Here is a 20,331-nt window from a genome sequence, read left to right on the forward strand (position 1 = left end):
AGCATGAAACGTGGGCGCAAGATTGCACGTTTACTGGGGGAAGCACTTCTGGTAGATACAACACATAAATTCCATAGCCTCCAGATGTACATTCCTTTTGTACATGTGTAGTGACATAGAATGGGTCACTACGGCACGTAGCGCTGGTTACTGACAGGGGAATTGTAGGCATAACAGCTGATCTGCCAGCAGAGCAGGGTGGAGCAGCCGATCTGCCAGCAGAACATGCAATGCCATGGAATGGGTCACTAGGGTGCGTAGCACTGGTTGCTGGCAGTAAGGGGCATATGAGGATGGAGCAGCGCCGCTGGCTAAGAGGGCATGTGATAGGCCGGGGGTAGGGGATGTGGGCCAAAGGTGACTGAGGGGACACGTGGGGTATAGCTCATAACCTTCTGGTGGGTTCCAGAAGGGGGCGTGGCCGAGGGCAGAGCCAGGCCACACCAGGGGGCATAAAAGGAATGTCCCGAGGCTGGATCAGGGCTGTCTGTCGTTGAAATGCAACCTGTCGTGCTTCGTCCGGCGTCGTGGGTCAGGCAGCGTGCCGATTTTCCTGACCCGTTTATAGTTATCCCGTGTGTGAACAAGTGTTTAAAGTGTAGAAGAAACGTGTGTTGCCTTCTACTGTTAGTGTCTCAGAAGTGACTCACTACACATGCAGGGAATGTTTCTCAGAAACAACCTAAAACGACGACAGTGTATAATCCAGTATGTAATATGACTAAGCCACTATCAATGTCTCATGAGATTCCAGAAGCTAAGCCTGGTTGGTACTTTGATGGCAGACTGCTCGGGAATACCATGTGTTGTAGGCATGAGTTGAAAAATTACCTAGAGAGAGCGGTACAGCAGCGGATTCCTGAATTTGTCCTTGTGGATATTAGTGTTACACCCCTTGTATGCGTGGCGATGTCTCCGGCACTCGGGTTTCCCCTCGCATGTCAAACATGCGTTAATGGTAACCAGCAGACATATCAATGATGGACTCTAAAAAAAGTGTCGAGAATTGGTGAGGCATTTCCTGGGTAAAGGGACTTTAAAAAAATAATATTGATAGCGCCCTTTTGTCCTAGGAATTATCGTTATATATTCGTTTTAACTAAAACTGTGGCAATAAAGGACAGAATGCACCGACTGTTTAAATAATTGTATTTAATGCACTTTGTATATGCTTTGAATTATTCGGAAGTAAATGTCTTGTACACGTTACATTTGCCAGTGCGGCCACAACCACTGGATTACGATTTCAACTTAACTGTGCCTATCGGGGTGTACCCCAGTCAGACAACACATAGCACCTGGGTCTGTCTCGTGACCTGCAAGCGAGAGTTTGGCACTTCACGTAGCCTCAAGGTGCACCTCGTCTGGCACAAGTCCCGTGGTGACGTCACCACCATTTCTTGGCGAACGGCAGTTCTACTCCTGGGTTCGATTCCAAAAAAATAACGCATCAGCGGCATGCAGTATGTGAACATGACTTGGGTCTCGCCTAGGTCGAATCAGCCTTAAATTAGTACTTTTAGTTCAGTGTGCAAAATATCAGCAATTGGAAGACAAAGGTGAGTGTGGTCCTGGCAACACACCACCCCCCCCTCGTGCCCTATGCCAGCTTCAACAGGCGCTCGCTAACAGCACTGAATCAGCATGTAAGACTAAATGGAAGATCTTTGAGGGCACAGTAAACATACAATTTGACTAAAGCAGCAGATTATAAGTCATGGTATATGCACACACATACATTTTGTTAATAATTAAATACATCGCAGTATTGCAACTGGTATAAAACACAGCAGTGGTATTCTCATGACCAACTCAACTTCCAGTCAATTTGCAATTCATGATTGACAACACGACGCCTCTGTCTGTCCAGTACATCCAGCAGAGCAATATCATGATGTAATAATATTAATAAGTCATGTTCTTTGCCGAGGAAAATCTCACTGTTTAAAGACTCTTTATTCAAGTGAGAAGTTTGACCAATTCTCTTAAAGAGCCTTTGGCATGTACAAAGAAACTAAGCGGACATATAGAGACATCAACCACATGAGCGAATAATGCTTAAAGATGGATACAACAATCCATTTGATGTGCAGCCATCTTCTGGCCACCTCACAGCCAAGTGGATTCAGAAAAGTTTGAGATCTCGACACGATTCATCAACCCTTGCCCTCCCCCCCCGGCAAGCGCTGGATTGCAGACGTTTGCCAAGCCCGACTTTGTAAGACTCATTTGCATCATTCACAAGAAGATCACACGATGTTATACAAGGTGCCATAGCTGAAATCCAAATGTTACCTGTAATTAAATGAACAATGATAGGGCGAAGTAAATAATTGTCTTAACTGTGGCCAATCAGGTCCTGCAAAAAGTGCTCCAGAACGTATGTAGACTGACACTTGGTTCGATAAAATGGTTGGACTAATGATGCAATTTCAGGAACCTTTAAAGTAGTGTTACACAAAAGTTGATTAATGCTCCCGAGAAAGAATATACAGAATTCTGGTGTTCAAATAACTGGCCAGGTGGCTCAGCGGTAGTGAGCAGCTCGTGAATTGGAAGATTGAGAATTCAAATCACGTTTGAGGGTCCACTCAGCCCATCATCCGTCCACAGTCAATACATGTATTATGATAAACTTCTTTTGCACCGTACGGAGCCAACCGTGCTAAGCCATAGAACATCACATTGCTGGAGGTACCAGAACTTGACCGAAAGAAGATTGTTTTTCATTTCTGAGAATAATTTCTAATTCAGTACAAATACATATTATTTATTGTAGCATCCAAACCTCGGCACTCTAAACAGATATCCAAGTGCATCCAGAGGAACACTGCGCACAACACTACTCGACTGCCTTATCAACAAAGCCAAAATTATGAAAAAAACCCATTATTGAATTGAAGTGTTCCTAGGGTTGAAGAAACACAAGAGATTCCTACTTTGAGAATAACCTTCCCACTTCTCACTTTGCCCAACTGCAAGGATCATGCGCACCACGTGTTAGTAAACAAGCCTCAAGGCACAGGGATTCTCATCACATTGCACCGTCCATGAGATATCTCAAAGTGAGCACGGCAACACATTTTCGCGCACACACATAAATGAGACCCAACCATTCCAATCCTCAGATCCCTAAACTGGCCCCAGATCCAGTCCTAAATCAATTATAAGATCATCCTCAATGTTGTCCTCAAGATCTTCTATGGACTCCTCCCTGCATACCACCCCCCCCCCTGTCATTCTACTCTGCTCCCCCTTCATGTGTTCAACACCCCAGCAATTAAGGCTCTCTCCAAAAATCCTTTGCTCAATGAGTCACTCCTTTTCTGCTGTTGGTCACGGGCGTTGCCACACTATGAAAGTTGGGGCATGTCCTACGAGGAAACAGACCCTAGTAATTATTGGTTAGATGGCTGATACAATCCACGGACTTCTCTATTCAAACGATGGGAGGGCACTTTGCGGAGAAGTCAGATGTTCAACTTCGGTTGGTCATACAAGGTTTGCACCAACTTCACTGTCCAACACAAAGACGTTCCTACGGGCCACTAAGCATTCTCAAAGCAGTGTGCAAATTACAGATGCCAAGCATTTGGGAATCTCGTTCTACTGTCTCCAGACTCTCCCCCCTGCTGATAGAGCCACACTGTGGACTGCTCCACCCAAGCACTTGGTTGCCATTGCCACCTTTGGTGCAGTGTCAGCCTACGAGGGGTGACAAGGCCATGGATATCCTGTGCCGCTGTTAGAACCCATCCTGCTGTTCTCTGGCCAGCTGCTCCCGGGTACGCGGACGGGCAGCTTGCCGCGCAGGTACGAGGCCGCCGCCATTACGGCACTGCGGTTCTGCCGGCAGTCGTAGAGGCCGTGGTGCTCGAAGAAGAAGCAGTCGAGGATGAGCTGGAAGCCGGGGCTACGGTCTCCGCTCTCGCTGCCATGGCACGACAGGTGCAGGCTGCTTCTGGGGTCCGTGTGGTTGGGGTTTGGCGTGTGGTGCATCACCACGAGGACGGGTAGCTCACCTGCACAGCCAGGGAGACAGCGCCGAGCATAGCCAGCATCAGTATAATGAGCGGGGATTGGGGAAGAGGCGGCCACGCCTACGTTCACCAAGTCATGTCGCAGGGGACGAATGATTTGTGATCTCTTCTGCCTGGGAGTTTTATGTAAATATAGTAAGGTGTGCTAATGAAGACATGTGCAATGTTACGTATGATTGCACCAATGTTCTCGCCTGTGTAAATATAGGGGCAGCATAGGCAGTTGTTGGCATGCGTGCTGCATGATGACCGTGGCAACTCGAGTTAGATTCTCACCCATGGTCAACTCCAGTAGCGAATAACACCTGAACCAATCCTGAGTACTCACCTACACCACCCCGCACTGACCAATGTAGTGAAATATGATCGAATGAACCCCCATAACTGAGAGGACATGGGGAGGCCTTCCTCCAGCAGTGGATTGACAAAGGGATATAAATTATTATTTTTCGGTATGTAGAACAAGGAACTTCTAGATTGGGTTCAGGAGAAACGTGCAATTGTAATAAATGATGGAAAGCAGAGGATCTGGATGGGACATACTGTGAGAGGGGATGGCTTGCTGAAGGATGCTCAAGGAGTAAGAAAACTGGGCAAAGGTCAAGAGGTAGAAAGGAAGGTGGTACTTTAAGAGAGGGCAGTCATGTGAGAAAACCAAGAGAAAAGTGCATGCTCTGACAGGAAGGAGCAACTCGATCCTACACTCAGGCAGATAACTCATGAGAGAAAGAGTTAGCATAGGCTACATCACAAGTGAAGTAAACATAATAAATATTATTTTAAGCTTCCTATTTGAGATTTGGACTCTGACAATAGCAAGCCTTTGCCTACTTTTGTAAATAATGTGAAAGAGTCTTAAGCATACATATTACAGCAGGCAGCTGTAATAACAGCATCACTACGAAGCCAGTGCACAATGGCTTTGTCGGCAGGTCGCAGACCACTTGCCAACAATTAAAATCCAAATTCAGCTCTGATCCAAGCATGCTCCGCAGGTCACGAGCACCGATTATATTCCATGGTGTACCACATGTTGCTTCCATGTTGGGACTAAGATGGGCACCCTAATCAAACCAATCCCATGGAATCTCAGACCTGGGTCCTCTGGTTACCTTCTGACATCACTCACTTTGTTCAGCTTCAGGGCCATGTTGGTGTGCCACACACGAATAGAATTAGAAAACAGATTTTAATTTACATAGTCAAACCTAATACTTGTCTACATTAAATATATTAACTTTCTTATTTTTTCAAGAAAGCTCCCATGATGGAGTGTAGAGACCCGGGCGAGCGTTTCTGGATCATTCCTGGGCGATCGAAGCCCCTTTTCCCAGCAAAAGTTAAAATAATACACAAACGATTCATGGGGATAAACGTAATCATGAGTATCGCTTAAATTATGAATTGATTAAATTGATTAGATGTTTAAAGTTAAGTGAATACATTTTTAAATAATGGTACGTGGGGAATTTGGCCTCTAGACTATGGCAAAATCACAGCTGTGCGTGCCCCGCGTGACGCGGACACGGGCGATGATGGCGATTGCATCACGTTTTGAGCTTGCATATTCATACAAATCGATTCACCGGTGAATGGAAGCAGTAAACTACGGAGTAATTGATTATTACAACATCAGATTACGACCAAGTGAGGCGAGCCGTAGGGAGAAAACTTGCTGCATGTACCTGGGCTGAGCTCACGGCGTGCCGGCTCCGTGTCGCTGGCAACGCGCGACGCATTCACGCAGAACACGAAGAGTGGCAGTGCAGGGGAAGCAGCGGGAAACTGCGACGTGGCGTTGGCCGGGAGGGCACAGGGGGACCGCTCAGCCGACGCGGGTTGGTACGTGGGCCTGAAGTCCAAGCCTTCCGACCTGAACGGCTCGGTGAGCCAGCTCAGGAACATTTCCGCAGCCCCAAACATCTGCCCGTAACAGCGGTAGGGGAGCGGCACTGGAAGAGGCGGCTCTGTGCACATAGGAACAAGTCGTAAAGTCGTTCATGTGCTCATATCACAATTGTCATCATTGCCATGAGCATCACCTTCATCTTCAATTTAGTTTAGAGTTATCATTCTCAAAGCAATCGCTGAACTGTCAGTTTCAAGAAAATATATTTTCGTGTCTCGTTTTTACCATCAAATTTATCCGAATTATTTCCGGTTTTTATTTTGCTGAATGGAGCCGGCTGGGCCAAGTGCCGTCCACTTCTAATGTCAAGGGCACGGCTCTGGTCCATAAACAACACGGAGTAACACCGTGTACAGCAGACACTTAAAGGAAAGGAGGCAGATTCAAAAGAACATGTTATTCATTCTTTGACAACCTATTTAAACCCCCCACCCGCCCCCCCAATCTTTCGGGACCCCAGAGCCCAACGCCCCTGAGGCATCCATCTTGTTAATTGTATGAGATCCCCCTCAACTAACATGCACAGCTCGTTACTCTATCAAATGTCAGCCGCTCCGTCAGAAAAGGGCAGTGTAGTGAAAACCACTTTTGTACTGTACTATGCTCCAACGTACATGTGTAATAAAGGACTCTTCAGACGGTGTAGGTCTCCGTTGTCCTTTATTCGGGTTCTTGTCTCTCTCGCCCCTGCGGCGTCCTCGCTCAGACCCGCACCTCCTCCACCGTGCACTCTGCAGCCACACCGCTGCTCCGCTCCGCAGCGACACCGCTGCTCCGCTCCGCAGCCACACCGCTGCTCCGCTCTGCAGCCACACCACTGCTCTGTGTGCCCCGCACACTCTGCTAGCTCTTCACACCCGGCTAGCTTCCCACACTCCACTAGCTCTCCTCCACTAGCTCGACTCCACTAACTCTATCCCACTAGCTCTGCTGTGCCCCACGTACACCGCTGGCCGACGGTGCCGTGGCCTCCCACCACGTGGCAAATGGCGCCACCCTCTCGCCACGGCCCAGCGTGGCCTACCCCTATTTCCACTCCTTCCCAACTCCCAGATCGCTTCCGGTTCTCTCCCTAAATCCTCTCTCTCACGTGACCCTGACTCCTCCTTCTCCTCACGTGACCCTGACCCCGCCCCCACTCACCCCGCGACCAGGCTCCACCTCCCCTAATACCACGGCCCGCGTGAGTGGTGCGAAGGCAGCGCCCACCCTTTCCTTGCTCACATTACACATGCATCCCGCCTTCACAAACCCGCACTGACAAAAAAATTAAAGTATGGTTAAATAACCTTCAACCCGCATGGCATGGGGAGGCCCTCATCCAGCAGTGGATAAAAAAGAGGTATAATTGTTCAAATAGTCTTGTTTTACCAAGGTCTCTCTTTAAAAAATAGAGACTTAAATTGGTCAAAGTGGGCTCTCAGCCAACTACAAATAAAGCACATGTAGACGAGTGTCGGTGTAATAAATTATAAATCTAAAGCTTCTACCGATTCCTCGACCATCTTTCAAATATTTCTGCCCTTATAAAGGCACCTCCTCCTTTGAAAAGTGGCGAGTCCATCATAGAATTGATGACCCGCATTGTATTTGAGATTTGAGTCCCAGGTGCTTGCCAACATTTTGGCCATGATTGTTTCAAATGCCTCTGCCATGTTTTTGGGAAATGCTGGATGTGCAGAATCAAGCCAACGAATCAACCGTAACTGTGACTTCTTATTCCAGTTACAACTTAAACAATTACCATGAGCTTTGTGGACTCTTTTCATTTGAGCGATGTCATTTCTTAAAATGTTTCTTCAAACTCCGAACCAGGCAAATTATCTTCGATTAACTATACTGGGCGTTCCACCTGAAGATGCTGACTGGAGGCAAAGACTCAAGATCACAGTCCTCATGATGCCCTCTCACCTGTACGAGTAGGGATATCCACAAGGCAAGATACTCGAGCTCACGGCCCTCATAGAACCTGCTCACCTGATGTAGGCAGGGGTGCTCTCTGCAGGCGAGCCACTTCGTTCCGCAGCTCTCTATTTTCCTTCGTGAGCAGCTCGATCACATGATGCTGACACCTCAACATGCAGATAAACTTCTCTCCGGCCACCAATGTGTCCTCTTCCTGTCAGGCAAGTGAAAATGGCACATTGTTAAAAATAAGCAAAGCCATAGACAAATTAATTGATTTTGGCCAATCTTTTGATTACCTGGTCGTCGATAGAATAAGTATTTTATAGCAACACTACTTTTATTAACTTAATATTATTTACAGATCATCTTTTTGAGAGCTATTGTTTCCCCCACGCCTCAGGATAGCCAGACGGATGGACAGCGGTTATTCATTAACACTTACACCCAAAGTTGGTAAGTGTTAAAACATGAGATATAAAAACAAGCTAGTAGTAAACGAGACAAAACGAGAATCGATTCTTGAATCTAACGATGACCCCAAATCCTGGTAGTTCATTGTGGCGGGAAAATCACACCCCTAATTATAAATGAACAAACCTGGTCATCAAATAGACTTCATAATGACTGAGGTTACCCTGGCTGCGACAGGCCTGGACATTTCCTCTAAGTCTCTAACATACACTGTCGGGGTTATGGCTAAGTGCATGCGGCTGTTTTAACTGTGATAATACTACGCATACTCTGCTTCACAGTGAACTTTCAAGATCCCATGACATAATTGGCAAGAGAAGGTCATTATTTGCCGGTGTCATAGTCCCAATTTGTTAAATTTGAAAAGTTAACCACAAGCGTAGAAGTCATCTCCCCCTCCTGCAAAAAAACATGTTCGGAGACTCAGGCTCTCTTGAGTAAACAGGCATAATAGTTATAATACTGGAGTACAGCAAAAAACAACACCATGAAAAACGAAATACATTTTCAAATTTATAGTAAACTGATATCGTAATAATCAGATCGTGAAATATGACATCGTTCCATGAAAAATGATATCGCAACAACCTTACGAGCAATCCACCACTGTGTTCAATCTCATCCATGTGGACGTGAAGCAATCTAGGCTGTGTACATGTGCCTGGCTGTCCCACATCACCTTTTTTTAAATCTCGTTTCCACCGTCTAAATTGTATTGTCAATTCCTTCTGCAACCATACACTCGTGTTCACTCCATTCACCTGTGACACCGCAATGCTATGTATCAGTCAAGCAACACCTAATTTTACACACGCGATTGAAAGCGTATTCTGAGCTGTTAGAACGAATATTACTCTATGAATAACTTTATCTTGTATATCTAAATTAGCTCAAGCCCAGCTCTGAATGCCTCGCCTCTCCCAACCACCCCCCCCCCCCTGTGAAAACAGATGCTGCTCCTCCGTAGAACTCACTTCTTGCTGCTATCCTTCCTCTCTTTTCTCACCTCTCATCACGCTCTGATCCCTGACATAATGTCCCCGTTCCATCTCTACCTACACCTCTTTCTGCTGCTCATCTTGAGCCGTTGCCCTCTTTGTCTGTTTTGGGACTTCCGTACCAGAATCCCTTCCCTTCTTTTTCTCATAGATTAGAATATTACATTTCAACTTAGAACGTGCACAGTATCCTCTCACTCTCATAAAGAGAGAATGACTCTGAGGCATGAGGAACCACAGACAAGCAGGAAAGTAGCTACGCGGTGAGCCGGCACTACCAACAATTGCGGTCCTCTACACAAAATATGAAGGTGTTAGCGGCCAATTATTGAGTGTTTACATGTGGGAGGAAACCGTAGCATCTACAGAGAACACATGTGCTCAGGGGAAACACTCAATCCCATACAAGACAGAACAGGCGGAGTCCACATTTGTTTTCCTCCTCGACGGCCACGAGAAGGGAGTTTCACAATCATGTTTGCGATCTACCAAAACCCTCACTGCCTCGACTGTGCTGGATTACAGGCCACGCGCATAGCCACCACTGCCCGGCTATAAAATATCCGTGACTCTACTGTCTCTCTCCGTGGTGTGCATTGGGCAGGCTCGGACTGGCCATAGGGCAGTCCGGGAAAATGTCCGGTAGTCCAGTCCATTCCGACAGTCAGTGTGCCGGTCTGTATCGGGAAATTGCAAATGTGATCAGAGTAAAAAAATATATTTCTCTAACTAAAATAATGCATTACCTCTAATATGTACGCTTCATTGCTTATTTACGCTCTTAGTTGGCATTACGTCCCATATTCGGCAGCCCCAAAGATTATTCCTCACTGGCCCATTCGTTTTTCGGACCCAGCCCAAATGGGTCAAAGAGATCGCACTTAATTTGGACGGGTGTGTTTAGATATGCCTGGGCCGATTTTTTTGTCCCAGTCGATCACTGACTACGGGATAAAAGGTTTCTTCTCTTCTACTCCTTGCATTCATCGCTACAACATGAAACGTTCTTTCCCACCCACGGCACGGACACGAGGTGGTCACAGTGAAAGCAGAAGCAAGCCCACATCTCACGGCGTCACTCCACCACCAAGCAGCAAGCTCAGCACACACAACAACCGCCGTTCGCCGCTAAGTGTTGGTGACGTCACCACGGCACTTGTGCCAGGCTAGGTACACTTTGAGGCCACGTGAAGTGTCGAAGGCTCGCTGGCAGGAGGTCACGGGGCAGACCCAGGTGCCACGGGTCGACTGAGATGACTGACAGATTCACCAACTGTACTCCCCACACAGCCACTGCTGTAATGTTACACTTCTCGCTGAGCAGAAACCGCCAGTCGAACTATAGGATCGACATCTTCAATAGAGGAGTCCTTGTCTATACTGTAACGTCTGTCAGTTCACCGGTATTGATTCAAGCAAGCCTGACTTATGCTGCTGCTGATGAGACGGACTGTCCAAACCGGTCCGGAGTTTTGCTTGTGCTGATGGGCTTTTGTAATGATTTATTTTTGATGACTGATATTTGAAGGAGACAAAACGTATTTAATGTTATTTATATTTTTCACAATTATTTAGTAAAATGTCCTTCATTCACATCTAACCAACAGCTCGCAGCTTGGCTGGTTGGGAAGTTTCTCAACTCTCGGCGTGATTCACCAACCCTCGCCTCCAAAGGCGACTGGTGTCAAGGGCTCCCCATTCTTGCATGCGGCAAATTGTTCAGAAGCTAAATGGCAATATCGAGGCATGCTAGCTACGGGAGTGCTTCAGGAGGAGCGCAGACTCGTGGTTTAATTACACGGCCCATAGTTCGGGTTGCATGGCCACAACCGCCTTACCGTGGCCTGTCCGTCTTTATTTTCCCCATTTATAATATAATTAGCATGTTTGGCTACGTACGGCGCGAAAGAAGTTTTTAAATATGTAATTACGGAATGCTTTGATGGTGTCTGCTTTCCCAGTCGCCCTTGAAAAGCGCTTCTCGGCTCAATGGGGCATTTTGCTCGGGAAATAAACTTCCGATTCCGACGTTCTGCTGCGTTTGAGGGTTAACCCCCCGACAGTGTCTTCAAGAGGGGGGTGGGGGACGTCAAAGCCAGCGACGTTGTGGGTCTCGAATTCGGTGTTTATTCCGGAATAACCCATACACCAGGTGGGAATAGGGGCGTCCCGTGCCAGATGCGCGAACCGACGACGGAACCCGGCGAACGACCCATGCCTCGAACCCAGCAAAATCGCCCGCTGGCGAAGGAAGAGCCCCCCGGACAGCCCAAAAACCTCTGATGACCGGCGGCCATCCCCGTGTCTTCTCCCTCTCACCACCCCCTTGCGGGTCCACCTCGCTCACCTTCAGCTGCAGCAGCAGCCGCTGCAGCTCGGGGTTCTCGCCCGACGCCGCCATCCGCGTTGCGTGCGCGGCGACTCTTCCGGGGTGGCGACTCGTCCGGGAATGGGGCGGGTGCCTGCAACTGGCCCACGGCCACAACGTCGACTTCCGCGTGACTTCTGGGTGGGAGTTAAAGCGCACCGAGCCTGGCCACGAACCCCGGCGGCCAAACGCGGGTTCGGATCCCACTCACGTTCCAACGCCGGTGACGATTATCTGAACCAGTCCCGGCGCCACCCCATCGGTGGGTGTGTTAAAAGTTAAAACATCGCAAACTCGAGAGAGACAGCGGGCTGGGATCTGGTTACTGACCGCCCCGACCCCTCGTGTGCCGTGCCGGCCTTCATACGCGCTGCAAGGGCATCTGTGCACGTGTGAGTCGATGGGCGCGGTGTCACAGTGTGTCCCTCTCTCTCTGTGTGCGAGCAAATGAATCAGTTCTCTCGCCATGCCCCCTCGTTGCGAGAGAACGGAGTCCCCGGGGCGATCAACGCAATGCAACCAAATAGGGCAGAGAGCGATTGCCACAAAAAACACGAACCCCCCCTTCCCCCCCGGGGTCGATTCTCACGAGAATTGTTGCAACGATTCACAAGGAATCGAAGTCGAGTATGATGTAAATCGCTAACGTTTGCGTTATGAATTCAATGCAAGTGTAGCTTAACACGTTGGGGCTTTCGCGACCAATATCAATCATCCATAATGCAGGTTTCTTTTTAAAATAAATATGTCGTTGAACCCGCCACCACCTGACAGCCAATGAGTAAGGGGCCGTCCATAAATGACGTCACGTGATTTTGGACGATTTTTTTACCCCCCCCTATCGTCACTGGGGCCGTCCATAAATGACGTCACGCGATTTTGGACGATTTTTGACCCCCCCATCGTCACACGGCGACCACAAAAAAGTCAGCCCCCCTCCCCTCAAATATGACGTCACAAAGCTCTGCCCCCACAAAAAAACATGCTTCAAATCGCTTAAACTATTGTCATTGTAGTGCGTATTTAATGTGGCGCTGCACTCTGATGTTGTAGGAGAAAACATTTATTAAAATGTCAATTTAATTAAGTAGAACGTGTTGTCTATCTTTATTTAAAGTTTCGCATTTTTATGTGACGTCACACATCGTCCCAAATGTCTGACCCCCCCCCCCAGGTGCGTGACGTCATTTATGGACGGCCCCTAAGGTTTGTCACGTAAACGGAACGTGTCAATTCGTTACTAGTACAGCAACACCGGTGTGTTGGAGAGCAATGCCACAACGTTTACGATCTGAGTACGACGTTTTCGCCAGTAATTACAACTAGCACCATTTGATGGGATATGCAATTGTCTAAAAAAATGGACACAAACTCCACCCCTCCCTCCTCCGTGTCCCAGCCTGGAAAGCCCCTGGGGCAGGTAGCCAAGCGAAGTGAAACTCCCCGCCCCACTCGCGCCTCCCCGCCTCACTGGGCGAGAGACGCTCACTCAGCGGTGAGGAGCTGGTGAGGAGGAGGACGAGGCGAGAGTAGAAGCGGAGAGCGAGTCAGAGCTCAGGAGAGAGTCGCCCGCATTGAGCTCATCGCTTCGTCGCCTGCAGAGGCCGGGACAGGAGCAGCAGGAGCCGCCGCTGCTGCTGCTGAGAACGGTGAGAGAGCCCAGAGTAGTTCCAAGTCGGGGTTGACCGAATCGTCAAACCCGGTGGCCCGGTTGTGAGGTGTGTGCTTTTAGTGGGGGTGGGGGAGCCTGCTGTTTGTCTGACAGTACCTGTTGGACCATAGTTTAATGAATCCCGTGTTCAATTGGCACAGCCTCTTGTCACAGTGCAGGTAAAAGCCACAGTTCACCATGTGTCTAGAGTTTAAGCTCATGTTATTCTCGATGACAAGTCATGTGAGTACGTCGTTGAAATAGGAAGAAGTTACATTGGCACTATTAACATTGCAATTATGGATGTGCCTTATACTGGTAGGAACCCACTGGTTCCACCAACCCACAGGGGATTATTGTGTCCGTCCGTCCGTCGTGAAGGAAGGGGCTGGGTGGGGAGGGGAGGGTGGGGAGGGGCTGGGTGGGGAGGGAGGGTGGGGATGGGCTGGGTGGGGAGGGTGGGGAGGGAAGGGGCTGGTCACCCCGTGGTGCCCTTATAAAACTCAACGTTTAACCTACTCACGCCGGCTTGTGCCCGCCCCCACAGTCGGGCATATTTTCGGAATACACCACGCCGCCGTTGACCCTGGCCATTGACCGAACAACCCAGCTCCCTCTGCAGGAATGTGTTGCTCTCCCACAACTGTGCCACCCCCTGCGTCGCTGGAGTTCTGTCTCCCTCACTGAGTTCTGTCTGTTCCCACAGCTCTGTGGAGGAAGGACCGAATCCCCACCCCGACAACGCGAGCTGAGCACGCAGAAAGCCATGGCCGCAGGTTTTTGTGCAGGAACACTAACGCAGGGTCACCTGGCTGAGCCTCCTCAACACATCCCCATGCCTCCACTCTTGCCTCTACGCACAGCATGTGTGAACATATAGCGTGTTCGTGCACGGGCCTGCATTTTATTAAAAACTTTTTTTTATTTTATTTTACCAGGTAGAAGCGACCTGGCCACAAATGATAGCCCATTAAAGTGGCTTATCATGTGGAAATTTATAGCAGCCAAATACTCTAAACACATGTTTATAAATGTGGAGGGCAAAACCGGAAGACCCGGAGAAAAATCCAAGCGACCACGGGGAGAACATGCAAACTCCAAATATACAGGCGTCAGGGTCGGGCTCAAACCCACAACCGCCTGTATACCAGGCGAGGTAGTTAACATCTCGCCACCGTGGCGCCATTCATACATGGCCTGAGCACAAAGCCCTGAACATGAGCACAAAGCCCTGAACATGACCTCCACACACGGACCTGTTCATGCATGGCCTGTGTGTTTTCACAGCCCTGTGAACACAGATAGCCCAATGATCTAAACCTCTATGTAGACATGGCATCCTGTACAAGTAGCCATGAATTCATCGTATGAATCACATCACATTATTATTCTGACATCACATGTAAAACATATACAGGTATCCCTCGATTCGTTCTTTAAAAAAATACACGTGTAAAACGACACATTCATTCAGAATGGCTTTTCCCATAAATTTCATTTAAAAAATAAGGATGTCTTTCAGACAGTCATTGCATCTCTACTGCTAACCTAAAAATATACACCTATATCCCTTTTCACAATACAAAATAATGAACATAAATATAAAAACTAATGAATAATAATGAATTAAAAACAAAAATAATTTACTTTTTCAGGGAACTGACCGTAATATATCCATGTTGGAATGCCTGGAAAGGTCCTCACAGCTCACTCAGCACTGGGCACTCACAATCCGCCCGGCCACTCGCAGGGGCCTTTCGAGCAGTCCCATGCATCCCACTGTGGGTAGAGTTCTCTCCCTCCGTGCGGGGCACGCTGCTCGCAGGCTTGGGGGGGGTTGCGCTCACGCTGTTCTCCTGCGGCTCCCGTATCACGGCGCGACGCGGTGTGTAACGGTGTTGCCACCGGGAGCCATGGGGAGGATGTGGCCACTGCACATGGGGGTGCAAGCATATCTGTACCACGTATGGCCTGTGGAGGGCACTTAATGGTGACTCCAGTTCCTTTGCATGCTATCGCAAGTGTCGTGTTGAGCTCTCAGAGCCCTACTCTGAAAAACTCGAGCCTTGTAACTGGGGCCTGGCTGGGACCCTCATACCATTTGAGCAATGGGATTAGTAGTCAATGCTGTGGTAGCAGTACTGCATTGAAATTGGGTCCATAATTTTGAAACACCTTGTAAAATGCGACTGGAGTTGTAAAGTTGAGATCAAACCTTATTGGCAACAAGTTGTATTCCTGTTGAGAGAATCACATCTGCCATTAGAATGTGGAATTTCTACCGTGAGCTCAGGGTCCTAGTGGAGGTGAACGTTGTCCAAAACTCCATGAAGATAGGGGACTTGAGGCAATGGACTCGAGTGCGACCCCAGTAATTTGGCTTGAGTTGACTTGAGTGCTTGCGCTGTTGCTGTGATAGACGAGAGATTCAAGAAGAAGTCGGAGCAGGTGCGGATTCTTCTGGACGACCTGAAGAAGCTCTCCAGGTGAGAGGAACGGTCTCCTAACCCGGAAAGGGCTTAACTGCACCTTACATTTTATTCTAAGTAATGCAACTGTAATAAAGCACTTCCACGACGACTTCTGACTGGCGTCTTTCTTTATTAACAATAACTGCACAGCTCTGCTCCTTCTCTCTCTCTCTCTCCGGATGACTCCTCTCTATCCTCTGCCGTGATGCGCGCCCTCTTTTTTTTTTACGATCAGTGGAAACAAGAAGATGCTCGGTGTAGTCGGCACTTTGCTTCGTTCATCATTTCGTAATTTTTTTACTTTGCTTTATGTAAACCCCCACCTCTCGCTCACTCTCTCGCTCACTCTCTCGCTCTCTCTCGTTCTGCACGCAGCCCTTCTCGCAGTCCAACGGCCTCCGACGGGTAGCTCATAACTGCATGCCCTCTCTCTTTCACCGTCGCGGATCGCCCCTCTCTCGCTCCGGTCCCGCCGCTGGCTGGCGGCGTACTGGGAGGAGAGGAGGCTTCGCTGGAGGAGTCCGCCACGTGGTCGGTGGCGAGTAGAGGTTGGCGGTGCTGCAGTCCGGACTCGAGGCTTCCCACGCCGACCATGAGTCCTTCCCTGCCTCTCCTTATATTGCACCCGGCGGAGATAAGCTCCGCCTCTAGGCACGCTCCTCGTGGAACCTTCCCGATGGTTCCCGCACGTTCTCGCTAACTCCGCCGTCACCTTTGGCCCAGATGGAATCCCCACTTAGGATTGGATACCAGTTAGCCGAGAGTGCCCATGCAGCTACTCCTTAGCATCCAGCAGATGGGGCTCTCTCATTACACAAGCATTTTAGATTGATTCAGTGTGTATGCTGAGAACTGTCTCTTACATTTGAATGGCAAATGACGTTACGAGCGCAGAGTAGTGCCTGGTAAACTCTTGGTGAGAAGCAGGAGCCAGAAGTTAATCCAGAAGCAGCATGAGCTGGAGTCGCACAGTGCGGCGCATTAACGGGTTGGGTGAGATAGTGCATTGGGGAGGCTGCAACGATCAAGGCAGAGAAAGTGCAAAGGCCACTGTGGAGGATGTGGCAAGAGATGCAAGGAAGCTCTATAGACATCGGGAAGACAACGGGGTAACTCAGGTACACAGGTTAAGAAGCAGTGACTCCACTCGTAATGTGCAACGACAGGGAGAACAGTGGGAAAGATGGATAGACATAAGTACATGAAGAGAGACATGGGGAGAATGACAAGAAAGAAACAGGGATACGAGGAGAGATATGCAGAGTGACAAAGAGATATGAGGAAAGACATGGACACAGAAGAGCATGCGAAGAGACACGGGGCCATGGGGAAGGTAGTGGGGCCAAGATTGATTCACAGAAATAATGTAGAGAGAATCTAGAAAGAGAGATGATTCACATGGTGAATGGAGAGGAATGAGACGTGGTGATGTGGGGGGAGACAGAAATAGAGATGGGAACGTCAGGAAGATTGCAACTGTGGAAATCAGCTTTTTAAATGACTACAGGGCGCCTTTGCTGAGTTGAGCTGTGTGAGTGACAACTGTGTAACTCCTAAATATACATACTGGACATTTATGATCATATAACTTTGCAGTAGTTAATTGCTTAATTAAAATAGAGTGTATTTGTCTGAGTGGAGAAAGGCTTTTACCAATATAAAACCTTAACATGTAGGGTGGCAGATTTTATTGTTCATGAAAACACATTGAAACACAATTATATAAACATGAAATAATAAGCTACATACATATTGATGCTTTTTCTTAGATGAATAATGTGTATATTGGCATTCCGTTGTCTTTAAATAATGTCAGTTTAATCTTAAACTGCACCCCTTGTTTTTCCAGGTATGACAATTCAATCGTCCCAACCCTGCAGATGATTGATGGCATAAAAGATGCATACAACCGGGAGGAGCGGCAAGCGCTATCACGAACTTTCCACAAGGAGGGGGGTGTAGGTGAGTGCTGCCCTCACTGCATGTCACAACCATTCTAACAAAACACCTGTGGATAATGTCCATCTTTCCTTGTGAACGAACCCTTGACAATCGGACCTTGCCATCCACAATAATTAAAATCTCAACGTGTAATACATCACGCCTCCTCCTACCCCAGCCATGGGTGGCCAGTGCAAGGGAACTAATACAAAAAACACGGAGATTACACAAAAAGGTGGACTAATTATTTTAAATAGTCTATTGTCCTACCCCCCCACCTCCAATTAGCACGGTTGGCTTCGTACGGTGAGAAAAGAGGTTCAGCATACATACATAATGATTTGAGGCACGAGAAACCACAGACAAGTGGGGGTTGGTAGCCACTCGGTGAGCCGCTGTCAACGATTTACCAAGCTCTGCGGTCCGATAAATAATAACATATGTCCATATGCCTTCAGGTTGCCTCAGTGGCACTGGCAAGACACCGCTTATCATGCTTAAAATATTGAACGAACATATTATGCAACGATTTTTTTTATTTTACCAGGTAAGGCCCACTGATCTATATAGCTATTTTTCAGAAGCGACCTGGCCACAAATGATAGCCCATTGAAGTGGCTTATCACGTGGAAATTTATATCAGCCAAGTACTCTAAACGCATGTTTATAAATGTGGAGGGAAAAACCGGAGGACCCGGAGAAAAATCCACACGACCACGGGGAGAACATGCAAACTCCAAATATACAGGCGTAAGGGTCGGGCTCGAACCCGCAACTGCCTGTATACCAGACGAGGTAGTTAACATCTCGCCACCGCGGCGCTATGCAGTCCCAGCAATTTGGCCTTCAGAAGCTCAAGATGTGAGAGCAATGGTGGTCATCGGGCCTCACTGCAGCTTTTCCGCTTCAAGGAGCTATAGCTCTAACCTAGCATTCAATTCTCAGCACCAATAACTGGGAGCTATTGTATATAGAAGGTGCAGGATTTGTAGCAGTTGTTTGCAAATAGATGCCTGCATTTTGTACAAGCAAAACATAGTGTCGTTAAACTTTGTCCCAGAGTACAGAGGATGATAATGGTGGTTACTTAGGAGTATTGTGAAAGCTGTTGTTTTTTTGCCTCACCGGTAACCGCATGAAATAACTGCATACATGTAAACCCCAAAGGGTTCAAATTAGTGAGAGCCCTACTAATAAACCTCAGGAAAACACCCCACAAGAAACCCAATGAATTGAGAGAGAACCGCAAGAAACTGAGGCATTGTAACATCACCAATGGAACCTCTTTTGCCAGTAGCAAAATATGATCATTGGTTTTTTACCCTTTTATCTGGCAACAAAACTGACACCTTTTTTTTTATAGGGAGTCATGTTTGCATTGACCACAGTACCTGTGGTCGGAATGCAAACAACCGCAGGTATTGTGGTCAATGCAAACATGACTCTTGTAAAAAAAGGTGTCAGTTTTGTTGCCAGATAAAAGGGTAAAAAAACAATGATCGCATTGTAACATTTAACTTTCAAGCATGCACGGGCGAGTCTACTATTGGAGAAATGGTAGAGAGGGGATGATTACTAAATATGTGTATGTAGCAGCAATGGGCTAATGCCCCACCATCACTTCGTGAACACCCCCGTATTGAATGCAATAATAATAACCTTGAATAGTTCTAACTCTATTTGTTTCCCGCTAATGTCTCATTGAAAGACAACATTTTTGGAGCTGACCCTTACACAAGACTTGAACCAATGGGCAGCAGCTGTCAATGCACTACAATAAATACATTTATAGATCTGAGTTTATTATTTTCAACTCAGCAACAGAAAATAAATTAAATAACTGTGGGTCTCAATGATAATCTTTGAGACTTGACATGTATGTGAATGGTAATAAACCACCTACTGTTTTGCCACACATAAACATGTTTCACAAATAAACATCACATTTTTATCTGTTTAACTGAGGAACAAAGGGGGGCTGCAATGGGGTAGTGATGGGTATCAGCAGCACATTTGAGTCGTGATCCAGAGATCGCCGGTTTGAATCCATCCTCTGGCACGGCAGATGAAATAAAGGTGCAAGCTTCTTAGATACCTCCACCTGGCCACCGAGCAGTATAAATGGGCACCCCACAGTCGATCGGCAGATGTTGCCATTGAGGCTATGCACTTTTAACTCTAGGTTGAAAACTAATTTTTTTAGAACTGCTTTTTGTGTTTAATTTGTTGCCCTTCCCCCGCACCTCCGAATAACAAGGTTGGCAACGTACGGTGAAAAATAAGTTAAACATGCATACATACATACAGATGTCTGGCCAGCATATAAGTGTAGGCCAAATGCCCTCTAGAGCTTCCTCCTGTGGAGGCCCTTCCACGAGCAGTGTTGTAAACAAAAAAGCAAGCAATTGTCGAGTTGCACCTTTACCTTTTAACTGAGAAAGGAGGGAAAATGTACCACAGGGTCAATCATGTAGGCCGCTATGCCATTTCTATGTTCACACGAGCCAACCAGTGCATTTATTACTAACATTTGAATGGAAATGGTTGCTTGTTTCTGACTTTCAGAATCGGTGA

At 47.7% G+C, this 20,331-nt stretch overlaps 1 protein-coding gene across 1 annotated transcript; it reads right to left on the bottom strand.

Moving 5' to 3' along the window:
• Window positions 1-1,142: 1,142 nt before the first annotated feature.
• On the bottom strand, window positions 1,143-12,275 carry LOC144951927 (uncharacterized). Its single transcript, XM_078882285.1, has 4 exons — window positions 11,674-12,275; window positions 7,927-8,068; window positions 5,726-6,007; window positions 1,143-4,022 (listed from the first exon to the last, which is right to left on the bottom strand). The coding sequence occupies exons 1-4, from the start codon at window positions 11,725-11,727 to the stop codon at window positions 3,706-3,708; spliced, it is 795 nt and encodes a 264-aa protein (XP_078738411.1). The 5' UTR covers window positions 11,728-12,275; the 3' UTR covers window positions 1,143-3,705.
• Window positions 12,276-20,331: the final 8,056 nt, after the last annotated feature.

This window comes from Lampetra fluviatilis, chromosome 3 (assembly GCF_964198595.1).
Source record: "Lampetra fluviatilis chromosome 3, kcLamFluv1.1, whole genome shotgun sequence".
In the NCBI taxonomy this organism is placed as follows: Eukaryota; Metazoa; Chordata; class Hyperoartia; order Petromyzontiformes; family Petromyzontidae; genus Lampetra; species Lampetra fluviatilis.

What these genes read in the sequence shown, in the direction of transcription:
- LOC144951927 (XM_078882285.1), bottom strand. Translation starts at nt 11,727, where the DNA reads ATGGCGGCGTCGGGCGAGAACCCCGAGCTGCAGCGGCTGCTGCTGCAG. An exon ending in GGCTGCTGCTGCAGCTGAAG is followed by an intron (nt 8,069 to 11,673) that starts GTGAGCGAGGTG and finishes CTTGCCTGACAG; the next exon opens with GAAGAGGACACATTGGTGGC. An exon ending in AGCACCCCTGCCTACATCAG is followed by an intron (nt 6,008 to 7,926) that starts GTGAGCAGGTTC and finishes CTATGTGCACAG; the next exon opens with AGCCGCCTCTTCCAGTGCCG.